Source organism: Carettochelys insculpta, chromosome 14 (assembly GCF_033958435.1).
Source record: "Carettochelys insculpta isolate YL-2023 chromosome 14, ASM3395843v1, whole genome shotgun sequence".
Taxonomy (NCBI): domain Eukaryota; kingdom Metazoa; phylum Chordata; order Testudines; family Carettochelyidae; genus Carettochelys; species Carettochelys insculpta.
This window is the reverse complement of record NC_134150.1, coordinates 25,786,400-25,804,016: the sequence shown is the minus strand read 5'-3', so window position 1 is coordinate 25,804,016 and position 17,617 is coordinate 25,786,400. Positions and strand designations below refer to the sequence as shown.

Genomic DNA, 17,617 nt, shown 5'->3' with positions numbered 1-17,617 from the left:
ATCCACAAACCAGTTAGTCAACATTTTAATGGAATGGGGCATTCTGTCAATGACCTAAAGGTATGTATGTTACTGAAGAAGAATTATCACACTGTTCTGGAAAGGGAAGCAGCCGAGCTGGCTTTTATATTCAAATTTGGCACATTAACACATGGTTTAAATCGTGATGGGAACTTTCTGAGTCACTATAGGGGCTCGTCTGCATACTTGGCTCAGTCTAATTCTTGACCTTCCCCCCCACCCCTCCACTCTCTGACTTGCTCACCTTGATTATCTTTTTCTGATTTGTCCTCCTTGCTTATGTTTTTGGTTCTCTGTGCCTTAAATATTGAGCCTGTTCTGGTCTGGCTATGGTCTGAAGAAGTGGGTCTGTCCCACAAAAGCTCACCTAATAAACCATTTTGCTAGTCTTTAAAGTGCTACTTGACTGCTTTTTGTTTTAAGTAAAGCACGTGTGGCCTTAACTACACCAACTTAAGCCCCACAGCTCTTGTGGAGGTGGAATTATGTCAGTTCAATAAGGCATTTACATTGTCTGGAAAAAGGCCCTAATATATACTCTGATGTGATGAGATTGACATAACCTCGTTTACATGGACCTAGCTGTAGATTAGCTCTGATGTTTTCTTCAGAGCCAGGACATGGCCTGGTTGATGAAGTGCTAACCCTGTAGGCAGGTATGAACCACAGCTGTTGGGATTACACCATGGAGGACCACGGGAATCTGCAGATGGAGTGTGCCTACTCCAGTGACCAGAACCTGCTAAACCTACAGCTGAACCTCCCAGGGACCCACCAGAAGAGCAGCACCTAGTAATCCCTGGAGGTCTCCTATCCAAGCACTAACAGGCCAGACGCAGTTTAGCTTCGCGGATCAGACCCGCTCAGCCATACTGCGTGCAAAGCAGCAAAACAGACAGACACGTCCCCCACCAGCTGTAGCACAAAGCGCTCGCACTCTCCCCGCTCCCCACGGGACCGGAGGAGGCAGCGGCCGCAACCGACCCCTCCCAGAATGCCTCGCGCGGCGGAAGCCGGGCGCGCCTGTGCGCTGAGCGGCCGGCTCCCAGCTCGGCGCAAGATGGCGGCGGGCGCGTCGGATCCTCTGGAAGAGATGCTCTTCTCCGAAGAGGTGGACGAGAAGGCGGTCAGCGACCTGGTGGGCTCCCTGGAATCGCAGCTGGCCGGCGGGCGGATCCCCGCCGAGGAGACCACCCCTAACAGCAGCCTCTCCTCCGACCAGCAGCAGGAGCACCCGGGGCGCTTGGTGGGGGGCGGCAGCCCAGTACAGCAACCGCAGCGAGGGCATCCTGCCCCTGCCCTTCTCCCCGAGGCAGGGGGGGCAGCCTGGTGCCCAAATTCCTTGGGCAGCCCGCTCTCAGCCCAGGGGGTATCCCCGGCCCTGTCCCCGCCAGCGGCGGCTGCCGGGAGGGGAGCGAGTGTAAACAGTAGTAGCATGCAGCAATCACATGGAGCGGCGCCTCGCATCAGCAGCCCCCCGAGTGCACCTGCTATCCCTGTCCCCCTGCAAGCCGCTGCACCACCTCCGCCTGCTGGCGCCCCAGCCCAGCCTGCCAGCAACCATGTGGATGCCCATGCCGCTGCTCCTGCTGCTGGCAGCGGTGCCCGGGAAGTGGAGAGTCCCAGCCCGGGGTTTAGTCCTCCAGCAGCGGCCGGTGTGGTGAATGATGTGTTGCTACTTAAAGACTCGGAGGCCGCCACTGCTGGGGGTGGTGTCATTCCAGCAACCGCAGCAAGTCAAGTTGCAAAGGCGGTAGTGCTGGGTAGTTCAGCTGCTGCTACTTCTCCCTCTCTTCTCCAGGGACCTGCATTGCATACTATTCCTCCCGCGGCACACAGTGGGAATGGCACTTCCTCCAGCGCTCCTGTGGTTGTCACTCAGAGTCCAAAGGCTGGTTGCGCTCCAGCAGCAATAACACAGGTTGTCAATCATCAGGATCCGTCTGCCAGCCACAGCAAACCAGACTCTTCCACACACAGTTCTGCAGTAAATACACTCAATAAGTCTGTCACTTCTGATCCTTCAGTGAATGTTGTCACCCATCCAGCCCAAAGTTCAGTAGCCAACTGTGCCCCTTTAGTATCCAGCACAGTCACTGTCAATGCTATAGCTAACCCCATAGTAAATATTATAGGGCCACCAGGGTCTGCTGTTGGGGTACCCAAACAAGCTACAGCCGTTCCTGTCGTCTCTGCAGTCCCCCAATCATTGTCACCCAGGTCTGCAGTGGGCACTGCTGCTCAGAGAATAGTTGCACCACAATTGATTGTTAGACCACCTCAGCAGACTACAACAATCCAGTTGCCTCCAGGTTTTACTATACCACCTGGTAAGTGGAAATACAAATATAGGCTTGTTAATCTTTGCTAATCCATTTTCCTCACTGTGATTTTTCAAAGTTGTGTCTGTGTTACAAATCAATAGAGAACTATCAAATAAGTGTGTGGTATGCCAGTAATCCCATGTTTTTAAAAATTAGTTCTGTTTTAATAAGCACATTATTACTAAAACATTATTTAATCAATTTAAAATATGAGTGGATAATTAAAAGCATGATAGTTGGAGAATTGTTTGCTTTGTAAAAGGAAATGTTAATTGTGAAGATATTTTAAAATTGTTAAGTAAAATTAAACTTTATTTTAAAATTTGCTGATTTATAGATAGATTTTGGCTTGCTGAGGTCTAAACTTCACAACATTTTCTTTACTGCTGCTGGTGATGGGAAAAATATCCTTATTCAAAAAGTGACTGTCCTGATATGGCTAAATGAATAATCTAACATATTCAGTCTCAGTACGTATAAGTATTGTTCTGTTCACCATAGTATCTGGGCTCTGATTCATTTCTACTTCCAAAGTAACAAATTTCACACTCCTGCCTCTGCTCATAATAATGATTTTTTAATTATTTATTCTTGTTGATACTCAAAAGTAAACTGGTAAAAGTATCGGGCTTTGTTTTCTAAAAACACTAGTTTATTAAGGCTGACTAGTAACCAAAGTATTAACCACGTATCGTCATGCCAATAATTCCTGTTTTAAATGGCTATTTTATTATCAATCTCAAATTTTGAAGGATGGCTAACATTGTTTTGCCATGCCATAGTGCTAATCGTGCAAATCATGTACAAGTTATTACCTCTGAAATAAGGTGATTTATTCAAATGAAATTTAATTGCTTTTCTTATGCAAATAAATAATCTTCATTCCTTAATACATGGTGTGATCTAATTTTTTTCTTCAGAATTCTTGAAAATATTTGACATCAGTTAAGAAAATTATGTATTTTCTGGTATGCTTGCTGTATCCAAATAAAGATTTGTCTTTAGTGCAGTGTTTTAAGTAGTTGTAAAGTTTGTTAACAGGTTGTGAAATTCCTGCCATTGTTTTGTTTGTAAGAAGCTAATATGCAGACCAGGCAAATTCTTATGACTCTGAAATCTCATTTCACTTGGAATTGGAATCAACTTGCTTTTGGAAAGTGTGATTATTTTGGTGACATATCAGCTCACTTTGTTATTGTTTCTTATACAAAGGTGTGTATGCCATAACTTAGCATTTTGCTTCTGAAATTGATGGGATTGTTGCTTTAGTCTACTGTTTGGTTGTTAGAAGAGGAAATTGATATTCTTAAAAAACATTTCTTAGATTATAGAATGTAATGTTGAAAAGTGTGCGAACTTTACAGGTGTTTTTGTGTTTGTTTTTGCTCTACAGAACTGCTTTCCAGTAAATCAAGTAAAGTTACTTAAATTTGAATATGAAAGTCAACAGGCATGTGCTATTTGGAAATATGCGGGAGAGAAAATGAAAATGTCTGTAGTTAACTGAAAAAAGTAATGGACAGCTCATTACTGATAAACAGTGCAGTTTTCAAAGAGGATAATTGTTTATGAATCTTCAAAAATACTCTTTTTGAATAGGTCTTCTTAAATTATATCACAATATTTTAAATTCAGCTTCCTGTCTACCTAACTGACAATAGAGCTGAATAATAGCCCATAATATTAGATGCTACAGATGTGCATATGTTTTATAAACATAGGTCAATGAAACTATATACAATCATGTCCTGAACCCGAATTAATCTTAGTCATTGTAAAAGCAACTTGTCATATATGAACATTTATAGCCATTATCATAGCCGTAAATATTTGTACAGTTTCATGAATAATTCACTTTAACATACATCACAATTACTTTGACTGTTCATTCACATATTTCATATTGAAAAATCATACCATTACAACAACAAAACAAAAATTTGTATGGAACAAATAGACTATGATTTTGGGAACAGCCCATTATTCCATGTCCTATAATAAACTCCATGTGAAACATGTTGTATAAGACTTGTAGGAGTAAACGTTCAGAAAAAAATTGCATGGATTTATGCATACTGCTGTGGTGACTGAATAAAAAATGTTTATTATAGGTCAACTGATGATTTGCATGTACTGTTACCACAGTTACTCAGTTAAATAGGGTAATGGTGTGTTCAAATTCGTTCTTCATTATATACAATGATTTTGTGGAAAAGACCTCATGAGAAGCAGGGAAAATCAAGCACAGTGAAATTAATTATAAAAATTGTTTAATCAAATATGCAGCATTTTTAAAAAGAATTTTTGTTTTTCAGTTTGCCCATTTAATCATAATTATATGTGGCGTTTTAACAGTGTTAAGCAAAATAAGTTATGTGGAAGTCTGATTAAGTTGACAGTAGTCCTTTAAATGGATGATTTTATTATCTTTTTGTGATACATATGTGTAGAAAACTCATAATTTTGGTTCTTCACCTGTTTTTGTTTTTTTGTTTTTTTTTTAGTTCAGTCAGTATCTTCCTCTTTGAACTTCCCTATTTGGTTGTATGAATTGTAGGGATCAGTCACGATCAGTCACAGCCCAGCTACTTCAGATCTGCCTCTATTTGTTTTCATCTCCGGCTGTTTCAACACATGCCACATCCCTTTGGAGGTGGCATGATAATGAGGCAATTTGAAGCAAGCTAATGAGGCACTAACATGCATATTCAGCACCTCATTAGCATAATGTCAGCTGCCCAAATTTCAGCATGCCCACTTTGAATTGCTGATTGACAGTGTAGATGGGGCCAGCTTCAGTATAAGCACCCCACTTTGACATTCCCCTACTCCCACAAAACTAGATCATAGTAAGACAGTGTTGAAGTGGGGCTTGTGTTGAAGCAGCTTTACTTAGGAAAGATTAGGAAGTGTCTTCTAGGCCCAGGTCTGCGCTAGACCATACACACTGATGGAAGTCAATGGGAGAAAGTCTCCTGTTGACCTCCCTTATTCCTTGGGAGAATGAGTAGTACAGGGATCAGCTGTTAGCCCCTGATGGTTCGATTTCACACTCCCCACTAGACGTGCAAAATTGAACACAGGAAGATCAACCCTGGCTGGGTCAATCTCCCATGTAGTGTAGATCTATCATAGGTCTCTTCACGTAAGGTTAATTCACAAAGAGAAATTACAATATTCACAATTATTATAAATAAGTTTAGAGTTACGTGGAATCAGATAAATAAAGGGCTTTTAAATAATGAGATGTACTCATGGCAAATTTCTTGAAGTGAAAGCCCTAAATATGCTTTTAATTTTATTCATAATTTTATTTGTTTACAAACACACAGCAAAAAGGGTTATTTTCAAAGTTAAAATGAGCTCATCTGGCTTGCAAAGTAAGTGAATTTTTGGTTTCTATCATCCTGCAACATAGGACCAGTTAAGGTTAACAGTGCTAAGTCAAAAATTAACAGGCTCATAAACTGAAAATGCAGCCAGTGCATTCAATTTTGGACAAGGATACACACATTGCACCGGCAAAGAACATAAGAACGGCCATACTGGGTCAGACCAAAGGTCCATCTAGCCCAGTTTCCTGTCTGCCGACAGTAGCCAATGCCAGGTGCCCCAGAGGAGGTGAACCGAAGACAAAGATCAAGCGATTTGTCTCCTGCCTTCGACAAAAGGCTAGGTACCATACTTTACCCCTTGCTAATAGCTATCTATGGACCTAACTTCAAAATATTTTCGATCTCTGTTTTAAACTCCGTTAGAGTCCTGGCCTTCACAGCATCCTCTGGTAAGGAGTTCCACAGGTTGACTGTGCGCTGTGTGAAGAAAAAGTTTCTTTTATTAGTTTTGAACCTGCTACCCATTAATTTAATTTGCTGTCCTCTAGTTCTTATATTATGGGAACAAGTAAATAACTTTTCTGTATTCACTTTCTCTACACCATTCATGATTTTATATACCTCTATCATATCGCCCCTCAGTCTCCTCTTGTCTAGACTGAAAAGTCCCAGTCTCTCTAGCCTCTCCTCATATGGGACCCGTTCCAAACCCTTTATCATTTTAGTTGCCCTTTTCTAATGCCCATATATCTTTTTTGAGGTGAGGAGACCACATCTGCATGCAGTACTCAAGATGTGGGCGTACCATAGTTTTATATAGGGGAAGTAAGATATTCTTCGTCTTATTTTCTATCCCTTTTTAAGTCATTCCTAACATCCTATTTGCTTTACTGACTGCCACTGCACACTGTGTGGATGTTTTCAGAGAACTATCCACTATAATTCCAAGATCCCTTTCCTGATCTGTTGTAGCTAAATTTGCCTCCATCATATTGTATGTATAATTGGGGTTATTTTTCCCAATGTGCATTACCTTACGCTTACCCACATTAAATTTCATTTGTCATTTTGCTGCCCAGTTACTCAGTTTGCTGAGATCTTTTTGAAGTTCTTCACGGTCTGCTTTGGTTTTGACTATCCTGAACAGTTTGGTGTCATCTGCAAACTTTGCCACCTTACTGCTTACCCCTTTCTCTAGATCATTGACGAATAAGTTGAACAAGATTGGTCCCAGGACTGACCCTTGGGGAACGCCACTAGGTACCCCCTTCCATTGTGAAAATTTACCATTTATTCTTACCCTTTGTTTCCTGTCTTTTAACCAGTTCCCAGTCCATGAAAGGATCTTTCCTCCTATCCCATGACCACCTAATTTACATAAGACCCTTTGGTGAGGGACCGTGTCAAAGGCTTTCTGGAAATCTCAGTATACTATGTGTGCTGGATCCCCTCTGTCCGCGTGTTTGTTAACGCCTTCAGAGAACTCTAATACATTAGTAAGACACGTCTTCCCCTCACAGAAACCATATTGACTTTTGCTCAACAAATCATGTTCCTCTACGTGTCTGACAATTTTATTCTTTATTCTCCTTTACAGTCCTTTTTAAATATTGGTGTTATATTAGCTGTCTTCCAATCATTGAGTACCGAAGCTGATTTAAATGATAGGTTACAAACCACCGTTAATAGTTCCGCAATTTCACATTTGGGTTCTTTCAGAACCCTTGGGTGAATACCATCCAGTCCCGGAGACTTGTGACTGTTTAGCTTATCAATTAGTTTCAAAATCTCCTCTAATGACACTTCAGTCTGGGACAGTTCCTCAGATATGTCACCTATGAAGGATGGCTCACATTTGGGAATCTCTCTAACATCCTCAGCCATGGAGACTGAAGCAAAGAAATCATTTAGTTTTTCCGCAATGGCATAATCTTACTTGATTGCTCCTTTTATGTCTTTATTGTCTAAGGGCCCCACTGCTTTTTTAGCAGGCTTCCTGCTTCTAATGTACTTAAAAAACATTTTATTATTGCTTTTTGAATTTATGGCTAACTGTTCCTCAAAATCTTTTTTGGCTTTTCTTATTACATTTTTACGTTTAATTTGGCAGTGTTTATGTTCCTTTCTATTTTGATCACAAGGATTTGACTTCCACTTTTTAAAAGATGCCTTTTTATCTCTCACTCCCTCTTTGCTTAATTTTGTGCATTCAGTGAGACTGTCTTCAGTGGCACTACTGATTAGACAAACACCTATTGGGGTGGTCTAGATCAGAAGTGGGCAGTAATTTTATGTGGATTTTGGTAAGTGGTCAAGGGCTGCACTTTTCTATGGAGCGGTGCAGAGTTTGGCATGGGGGTAGAGAGGGGAGCTTAGGGTTGGGGACTGTGGTGTAGAATAGGGTGTGGGAGGGAGTTTGGTTGAACGATGGGGTTGTGACCTAGGGCAGGAAATGGAAATGCAGAGACTGGGAGGTGGTATGGGCGCAAGAGAGGATTCTGACCTTAGGGAGAGATGTAGGAGCAGGTGGAGGGTCTGAATGGGAGTTGTGACCTGGGTCTGGGAGTGAGTGGGAAGGAGGATGCAGAGGGTTGGTTGGGAGTTGGGATGGGGTGCTAGAGCAGCACCTAGCCAGCAGCACTCTCAGGCAGGCTTTCCTGCCTGCCAGCAGCCCCAGCTCACTGGCTGTTCAATGTTTCTGTCTGTGCTGGGGGTCAGGGCTTCTTGTGCTGCCCCTACCTCCACCAAAATCTCTCCACTCCCATGAAACTGGCTAGGGTTTTTAGTGTCTGATTTTATACTGAAATAAACATGTCAGGAATGACATATGGTGAATGAAGAATGGAAAATGTTAGGTTACTGTATATCAATTCTATTCATGGTAATTATTATTATTATTATTATTTTATTTTGATCATTTTCATTAGGTATGGTCTTGGTGCGCACCGAAGCCGGACAGTTTGTAATGGTACCTCAGCAGGCTTTAGCCCAGGCTCAAGTACAAACACAGGGCCAAGGTCCTACCAGCATCTCGCCTCGGCTTTCAGCACCCACAAATGGTCCAGTTTTTCGTTTAACAACAACCCAGGTACTTTTTTCATTCTTGCGATTATCACTTTTCTTTATGATCCACCGTTTCCTCTATCACACACATTATAAAGCTGGGTGTCTTTGCTCATTTATTCATACATACCTTTTTGTTCTGAAATACTGTACCTCACCTTTAGCTAAAGAACAGGATAATTCCAGGGGTCAAGGAAATTTCTCTATATGTCTACATTTCAGGAGTCTCATGTTATGGTGACAGATCTCATAAAATAAGCATGATCAAGCTTGGTCAGAACTTGGTTTGGGGCTCTCCAAGGAAATCATACACACTGCTGATTCAGTAGGTGACTTTCTTACCTCTTAATCAGTATTGGTTGAAATTCCCAGCATAGTGTTTGGGGGCTTTGTGCTGTTAAGATTAATTTTTCAAATAAAATGAACAACACGTGTTCTGATCTCTTCCAGTTATGAAGAGTTGTTATAATTTATTTAAAAGTAGGGATGGTGGTTCACATGTTACAGCAAGATTTCAAGATAGAGCCTTGCATTTTGCGTACCTATATTTCTCTGTTAAATTTAATTGAATACAACATCTTTTGATACCACAAAATATTTTGTAGTGTTTGATGTTAAAACATTCAACCCAGGGGTGACTACTAAAATTTTCAACAAGTTTCTGATGCATTTGTAAAGTACTTTGAGTTCCTTCTAGTTTGCTTACCTACATTAATATAAGTAATATATTGTTTGATTAAGTGTTGGTGTTTCAGGGAGGTCATTTAGGTTAGGCTTCTTTGGCCTGTGTATCTGAGCATTGTTATTGTGGAACTGAGCCCTAGTAATGGTCTTCTGATTTGTGGGGACTGAGTTCACATTGGTTTGGTAGGTACTTAGGAGCACAACAACTAACTGATTGTACTAATCAATAGCATCCCATTTGGTCGGGAAAAGTATTTCACAGAAGTAGCTCTGTCTGAGAAGGCAATCACTCACCTCCTCTTAAGTCTCTATGGAAGTCCTGGGCTATAAAGCGTGTTAGTTTCACTCCTGCTGGAGTCCTATGGCTATGGTCTGTAGAAGTGGGTCTGTCCCACGAAAGCTCACCACCTAATAAATTATTTTGTTAGTCTTTAAAGTGTTACTGGACTGCCTTTTTATTTTGATAGAATATAGACTAACACAGTTATCTCTCTGTTACTAGATTTTCCTTTGCACTTGATAGGGTCAGTTGATCTGGTCCCTCAGGAAGTCTGGAAAACTCTCCAGAGGAAGTTGAGAAAAGATAGAGACTTGTAAGGAATTGCTAAGAGGATGGCATATGTCTTATGTGATTATTTGAGGAGAATGACCATGAGCATTAAGGATGACAAGCCTGTTAAAGAGTAGTGTTTGAAATTAGGTGGAGTACAGTGGGTAGAACTTTGAAAAAAGGCATTAAGAGAAAAAAAAACTGCTTTGTTACTTTGTTGGAGGCTTCTCTGAAACATGCCTAAGTGCACTGATGCCACAGCCATGTTAGATTTTGTGTGGACAGAGTGTAGTTCTGTGTGTTGAAGAGACACATAATCATTAGTGCTGTGCATCTCAGACTGTCTATGGAGTTGCTTTTTTAGTGGTAATAAAAGCTGTAATTGTATGAGTGGCAAGGTTTCCTTCTAGTTGTGACCTGTGCTAGGTTTCTGAGGATTTCTTGAACAACTAAGTTAAAACAAACAAGCAAATTCCTTTCGTTACTGTTTGTCTTTACACCCAAGGGAAAAAAATGTGGAAAATACAAACATGACCAAATTTTGACTGATAATGCCAAAATTGGTTGAATATCAGAGATACAGAAGAAGACAACCGAACTGCAAGAGGGTTAGAGATTAAAGTAGTAAACAGCATAAATACAGAAGAGAGAGTGACAACTGGGGATGTAATCAAGGAGATGCTCTCACTATATTAAATGAACCCACTTCAGTTTTGTCTGCTTACTACTCTTGTAACATTAGTTTTTCATGTATCTGTAGTTGCTACAGAGAAGGGTGTGAGATCAAGATTAGGAGGAGAAATGTCCATAAGGGATAGTCCGTTAAGAAGTTGTCTGCCGTGGGGCAGGGGTGGGCGGGAAGAGGAACACAGTTCTAATGTGCATAGAATCTTAGGAGATCTAAGATGAGGATAGTTGGTTGTGTTGAAGTCTTACTCACAGAACAGTGCACTGCCATTTAAGGGTCTGGAATTTAGGTCCCATATTCAATCTAAAAGTGCAGTACAAAAAGCATTTGGGAGCTGCTTGTGTGATGTTGCTATCTGGTAACTGTTTTTTGGCTTATTTGAAGCAATATGGTTAGGTTTCAGAAGGACCTTAAATCAGCAGTTGATTTGTTTTATGCATTTAATAGAAGTTATCAGTTGGTATCAAGCTGTGATTTGGGTCGCTTGCGTGTGGTTGAGGAATAATTAAAGAGTTGTGAATGTGAATATCTTAGAGGTTTGATTTTAACATTGTTACAGTATCAGTACTGGAACAGTAAGACTATTGCTAGTTGGCAATGATTCATGTGCAATGAGACACATGTATAGTATCTGCCCAGACTCTCATATTGGTTTCTCTGTTTTACGAGCAGCATATTTGTTTACTCTTATCTATTAATAAAGCCCATGAAATGATTAAAGCAAAGTCCACAGGATGCTTGAATTTAATTATTCTGGATATAGTCAGTAGATATTTTTTTCTCCTGTTATCAGTGGCTGTACTGCATATATGTGTTTGGTCCTGAAAATATGTTTAAAAACATTTAACTAGATCAATTTGTTACAGTCAGAAAAATGAATCGCTTAAATAATAAAAGCCTAATTACCAAAGAACTGCACTTATATTTATTTCTTAAGGTAGGCTTGTTTCCTGAGGTTGTTGAACGTGTTGCTTTTCTGGAGAAAATCTTTAATGACAGATATTGTGCTAAGCTTTTAGAAGTGGATGCATCTTCATTTTTTTTTCTAGTTAGAATGATGATGATTGATTGTAGAAAGGAATCTAATTCAAGAAGTATAGCAAACAATGTATACCAAAAGTGAAATTGTCTTCCCACCATTCTATAATTAAGAGAGATTTTTTTTCCCCTGTTCCAGAATACAGTTCAGACTTGTCAGAAAGTTGGTGCCTGACAGATGTTTTTTTTCCTACAGTGCAAATCTGTTAAGGGTATAGGAAATTCTTCCACATGGATGTTGTTATGCCTATAAAGTAAAAACACTGAGGCCATGTCTACACTAGAAACATGTGTCGACAGAAGTTAGTGTCGACAGGTGGCTGCTACGCAAAACTTGCTCTGTTGACAGAGAACTGCCAGACTGCACTGCCCTCTGGTGACAGAAGTGTCTACAGTGTACTTCTCTCAACAGTACTCTGTCGACAGAGTGTTATGCCACAAAAATTGGAGGGGTAACTGTTGAGGCAAAGTACAGTTCTGTTGAGACTCTGTTGACAGAAGGCTTTATGAATGTAGATGGTCCCTGGCTGTGGCCACACTAGCCCCTCCTTTTCGCGGGGCTGTGGTAATACAGTATAGCACTTTGGAATATGCAAATGAGGCAGTACCATGAATATGCAGCATCTCATTAGCATGATGGTGGCCACACATGCTTCAAAACTGTTGGGTTTGAAACACATGCCACCCATGTAGCCAGAGGCCTTTCGAAATGACCCTCCTGATTTTGAAAGCCCCTTCTTCACAAAAGCAAATGGGAAGCAGGGTCTTTCGAAATCAGGGGGCCTTTTTGAAAGGTCCCCGGCTACACAGGCAGCGTGCATTTCAAAACCAGCAGTTTGGAAACATGCGCGGCTGCCTTTATGCTAATGAGGTGCTGCATGTTCATGGTAGCGCCTCATTAGCGTATTCTAAAGTGCTACATTACCACAGCCCCTCCAAAAGGAGGGGCTAGTGTGCCCACAGCCCCTGAGTTCTGTTGACAGAAGGCCCGGTCTGTTGACAGAACTCTCCTGTGTAGACACAACCCAGGAGTCCTGTTTTTCTCAGTCATTCAGGCTGAGACAAATTGCATTAATCATTGGCTCAGAACAGACTGAATTTAAACGTATGTTGTCTTTGACTAACCTGAAGAACAGCACAAGACAGATAAATACAATAAAAATAAAATGCCATATTATTTATTTTTAACCTGAGCCTAGCCTCTTTCAACACCAGTTACATATATATCTCTCCATTATGCTGATAGAGATCAGTATCTTCATCTTTGCCCCAGATATTTAAATATCGTGGTCGTTGTGTGCACCATGAATCTGTAATTTCAGGTATTGACATTTCTCTCTATATTTTAGAATGTGATTTTCTAAGTGTATATGTTTTTGTGTTTTTTTTTTATTTATTGGTCATTACAGCTGAGTTTTACTCTGAAAAAAACAGTCATGTTTTGACTTTGGGTGTTGTAGCTAGAATTCCATGTTGGAGATTTTGATTGTAGCTATGCAGTTCCTGTAGCTAGAATTGCATATCCGCAATCAACTTACTTTCCCAGGTGTAGACATGGCTGTAGGGAGCAAGGAATCCATGGGGAGCAAGGAGCTATAGGGAGCAAGTTGATTGCAGAGATGCAATTCTAGCTACAGCAATTGCATATCTAGAATCAACTGGGTGCTATCAGTTTACCTGGCTGTCCTCACTGAAGAAGAACAATGGGAGGCTTTCTCCCATTTACCTCCCTTACTCCTCAGAATATTGGGGAGTGAAGGGGTTGACTGTTATCCCCGATAGTTCAATTTCATGCATCCCTACGAGGAGTGCAAAACTGAACCCCGGAAAATTGACTCTGCATGGGTCAGTCTTCTGGGGGTGGTGTAGACATAGTTTACATAAGAAAGTGCTGAAGATAGGTGTCTTTCTACTAAAGTCGTTCAGTCTGTGTAAGAAGCTTTGACCTTATGGTGGTGATGGTGAATATTATTAACCCCTTTTTATCAGTAGGACATTTATTTTCAATTCAGATCTGTAGAGAGATGGTTGTGGACTTTCATATTTACAGCTCAAGTCAAATATGTCAGTTTACTCAGTTTTTCTGTTAAGGCTTGAAACCATTTTCGGTGTCATACTTGTAATACAATTTGTGATTACACACATAATATAGTAATCATTGACTATCTTAAGAAACCACATTATCCACACTAGCCCAGATTACAGATATGGAACATCACCATTATAGTTAAGGTTGAATGGCAACTTCTGTTTTCTAGTCTGAATCTTTGTACGCCCATGGAATAGAAGTTTTAAAAACTCAGGGGCTTGATCCAAGGTGTCTGTTGTAATATAAAATGTATTTATTTTGTGGTAGGATTTACTGTGAACGTAGTAGAATAGCCAGCAGCCAGTCTAACCAAAATGGTTATTTTATTGGGTGAGCAAGATGCAGAGACAGAAGACTCTTTGTGTGTGTGCATGCATACCTGTGCACAGAGATATGTGTAGGTAACAGCAGAAAGCCTAAGCTTGTTTATTTGAAAGAAATCCCTATTTTACTAACACCTGGGAGATTGATATGGAAAGTGGGTATTTCCTTATCTGCAATCAGTTTAATTAAGTGTTTTCAAAACACACAGACAGCATGGAAGTTTGGAAGTGTAAGTGCAGGTGCCTTGTCTGCTAACAGTGAAAAAAAATGCTCTGCTGGGATTTCTGATGTATGGATTCTGGGTGATTCCTGGATCATGAGGTTGCAGAAGTTTGTGAGAGAGCAAGGGAGCACACCAGGACATTGGGATTGCTGACTACAGGCTGATTTGGGTGAAGAAAGGTGGCCTGTGTGGGCATCATATTTTTGTCCCATTCTACAGCATGTGATGACTTAGAAGGTTGTGTTCTTCTGGACACTGGTGTTTCACTTGTGTGGAAGTGATCTGGGCCTTATTCTGTGTGTACAGCTCATAAATGTATGAATTTTTTCTCATATGAAAGCTGTTCCATAGCCCATAATAATTTTTGTTGCCCTTTTGTGTACTTTTCCCCACTCTAAAATATCTTTTTTTGAGATTTGGCCTCCAGACTTGCACAGTAATCCCTCGATTTATGTGGAGATTGCGTACTGGGCACCCTCTACCTAAATCAAATTTTGCATTAATGGGGGTGGGGTTTGGGGAGTGGGCAGCTGGGGGAAGCCACATGGCCCCCGGCTTCTCCCAACTGGGGGGCACACAGCTACTTGCGGCTGCAGTTTCTGAGAAACCGTGCCACAAGCAGCTGTGTGCCCTCTGGGCTCCCCAGCTGGGGAGCCCAGTGCACAGACAGATACTTGTGGTGGTGGTTCCCCAGCTGGGGAGCCCAGCGCGCAGACAGAGGCTTGCAGCATGGTTCTCAGAAATCAAGAATTGCCTCTTCTCTTCTGGGCTCCAGGACTAGCTACTCCAAAAAAGCAGTCAGTAGTGTTTGTAACTTTTATCTGTACATCCCATGACATGTATCCAGTCAAAATACGAATTGTTATTATCATCCATTATTACTGGGTTTTCTGTTTTTGTAGCCTCTCTCACCTCTATTTCCCAATCTCATTTACCATCTTGATCTTGACCAGGTGGTCGGTAGTATATTCCTACTGCTATATTCTTATTATTGAAGCATGAAATTTCTATTCACAGAGATTCTGTAATATAGTTTCATTCATTTGAGATTTTTACTATAATTAACTCTGCTTTCTTTCAAGTGTAATGGTCCCCTCATTCCCAAACTGTCCAGCCTTCTCTGTCATTCCTGTATATTTGGTACCTTAGTATTATTTTGACCCATTGATTATCATCATTCCACCAAGTTTCTGTGATGACCATTACTGAATATCAGTGTTCTTATTTAATACCAGGGTTCAGGTTCATCCATTTTTGTAAGTTAGACTTCTAACATCTGCATATAAGCACATATAAAATTTGTCAGTATTTAGTTGTCTTCCTTCGTGTAGTATAATTGAATGGTACACTGTTTCATTTGATTATTTCTCCCCTTTAATTAGTCTTCCTCTAGGGGATGTGTGTGTTTGTACAGTGTGCCTTTCTGCAGTCTGTTGGTCTTCCCCAGCCCTTAGTTAATAAAGCTCCTTTTGACCTTTTTAATGTTACATTCCAGCAATTTGGTTCCGTTTTCATTTAGGTGGAACACATCCTTCCTTGAATAGGCTCCTATTCCTTTCCCACAGGCTTTCCAGTTCCTGATAAACCTAAATCCTTCCTCCAGTCACCATTGTCTCCTCTGTGTATTGAAGCTGGGAAAACTGCAAGGTCTGACTGCCCTGTTTGTTGACTGTAAGCATGTGAGAGAATGCCCTCATACACAATTTCATACAGTCAGAAAGTTGTTCAGGTCCTATCTTGTCAGTTACTGGCAGTCTGTCTGTTGTATCTCTGTTACTCATATGGCCTCCCTCATCATAGTGTCTGACCACCTCCCTGTCTTTAGTGCGTTTATCCCTGCATCACCTTTGAGGTAGGAGAGAACTATCTTAGGTAAGGCAATCCCATTTTAGTAGTGGGAAACTAAAGCTCAGAGAGTGTTAGCTTGCCCAAGATCATGCAGGAAGTCTCTCTAGGAGCAAGGGCTTGAACCCAAGTTTCCCAAGTCCTAATCACTAGGCAGTCCTGCTTTGCTGCTGTTTACAGCATCCATTACGAAAAACCACGTGCATGCCTTGTGATGGCTGAGTTAACATTGTAAGGAACTTAGTTTGTGTTTGCTGACTGTTTTTATTTTAGTGTGCCACTTTTGCACTTAAAATATTCTCTAAAATAGTTGTTCAAGTGTGTAAAGGGCAGAATTATGTTTGTTAACCAGTATTAAGAGTTAAAGTTGATATCAATTTCTTTACTGTAGACTGCAATTGTGTCTCATAGCCAGGTCATCAAAATTTGCTCTGGAATGGAATAGTGGATTCAGTCTTAATGCTTGTTTTTCACTATGCACCTCTTGAGCAACGATTGAAATCTGAACCAAATTGTTATGAATTATATAAAATAGTCCTTAGATTTGGGCAAAATAAGCACTTAAATTCCATTTACATTAGCACTGTTAGCACTAAAATGTTTTTACTTTATTTTAAAATTATGAATAGTTATAATTACAGTGGTATTTTGCATTTTAATATTGCCTTCCTTCTGAGGGTGTCAAAACATTTTAAAAGCCGAGAAAGTATTATTAAATTGTAAGCACATCAAGTAGTGATTGCATTTACCTATATGTTTATATAATACATAGCAGAGAAGGGACAGTACTGGTTGGGGCCCTGGGACAGTACTGAAATAATTAGTAATTTTTATTTTGTATATGGAGAAATTGATGCCCAAAGGGCTTAAATGATGTCTCCAAATGAACCTCTATGGCAAAGAGGGATATAGGATTGATTCCTACTTCCAGTTCCATAGTTTGCTTCCTTACTAGTTGTGAAATATTTTATTTATTAATATATTTCATGCTAATTATTGAAATATTTGCATACAAGCAAGATTGTTAAGAGATGTATTTAATGTTAAGGGGCTTAGATACTGCTTTTCCAAATCACCAGGGGGAAAGAGCATATATTGATCTTTGTGACAGAATACATAGATAAATTAAATATATAAAAATCAGCAAAACATGGAGGTATTCATTCAAAGATTATTAAAGAACAGGATGGTGATGCTACAACACCTGACATTTAGTTTGATAACTTATTAAGAGCAATTGAGGGCCCAGGTACATGCAGATTAATCTAAAGTCAAAAATAGGTTGAAATGCCAGTAATGAGCAAAAACTAAAGAAAATTATATAGTTAAACTTGTCTGAGCATAACTTGATGAGAAAAACATAGCATGGGCAGGGACTCCTCATTTCTTGGGGAGGGAAGAGAAACTGGGAGGGACACTCTTCCTGTAACTCC

At 40.5% G+C, this 17,617-nt stretch overlaps 1 protein-coding gene across 1 annotated transcript in view; it reads left to right on the top strand.

Moving 5' to 3' along the window:
• The first annotated feature begins 1,039 nt into the window (after nucleotides 1-1,039).
• LOC142020889 (uncharacterized) overlaps nucleotides 1,040-17,617 on the top strand; it is a 30,288-nt gene continuing 13,710 nt past the window's right edge. Inside the window, exons 1-2 of the mRNA XM_075009132.1 lie at nucleotides 1,040-2,351; nucleotides 8,608-8,768. Of these exons, the coding sequence (XP_074865233.1) occupies nucleotides 1,082-2,351; nucleotides 8,608-8,768 (1,431 nt within the window). The 5' untranslated portion in view covers nucleotides 1,040-1,081. The remainder of the gene's footprint in view (nucleotides 2,352-8,607; nucleotides 8,769-17,617) is intronic.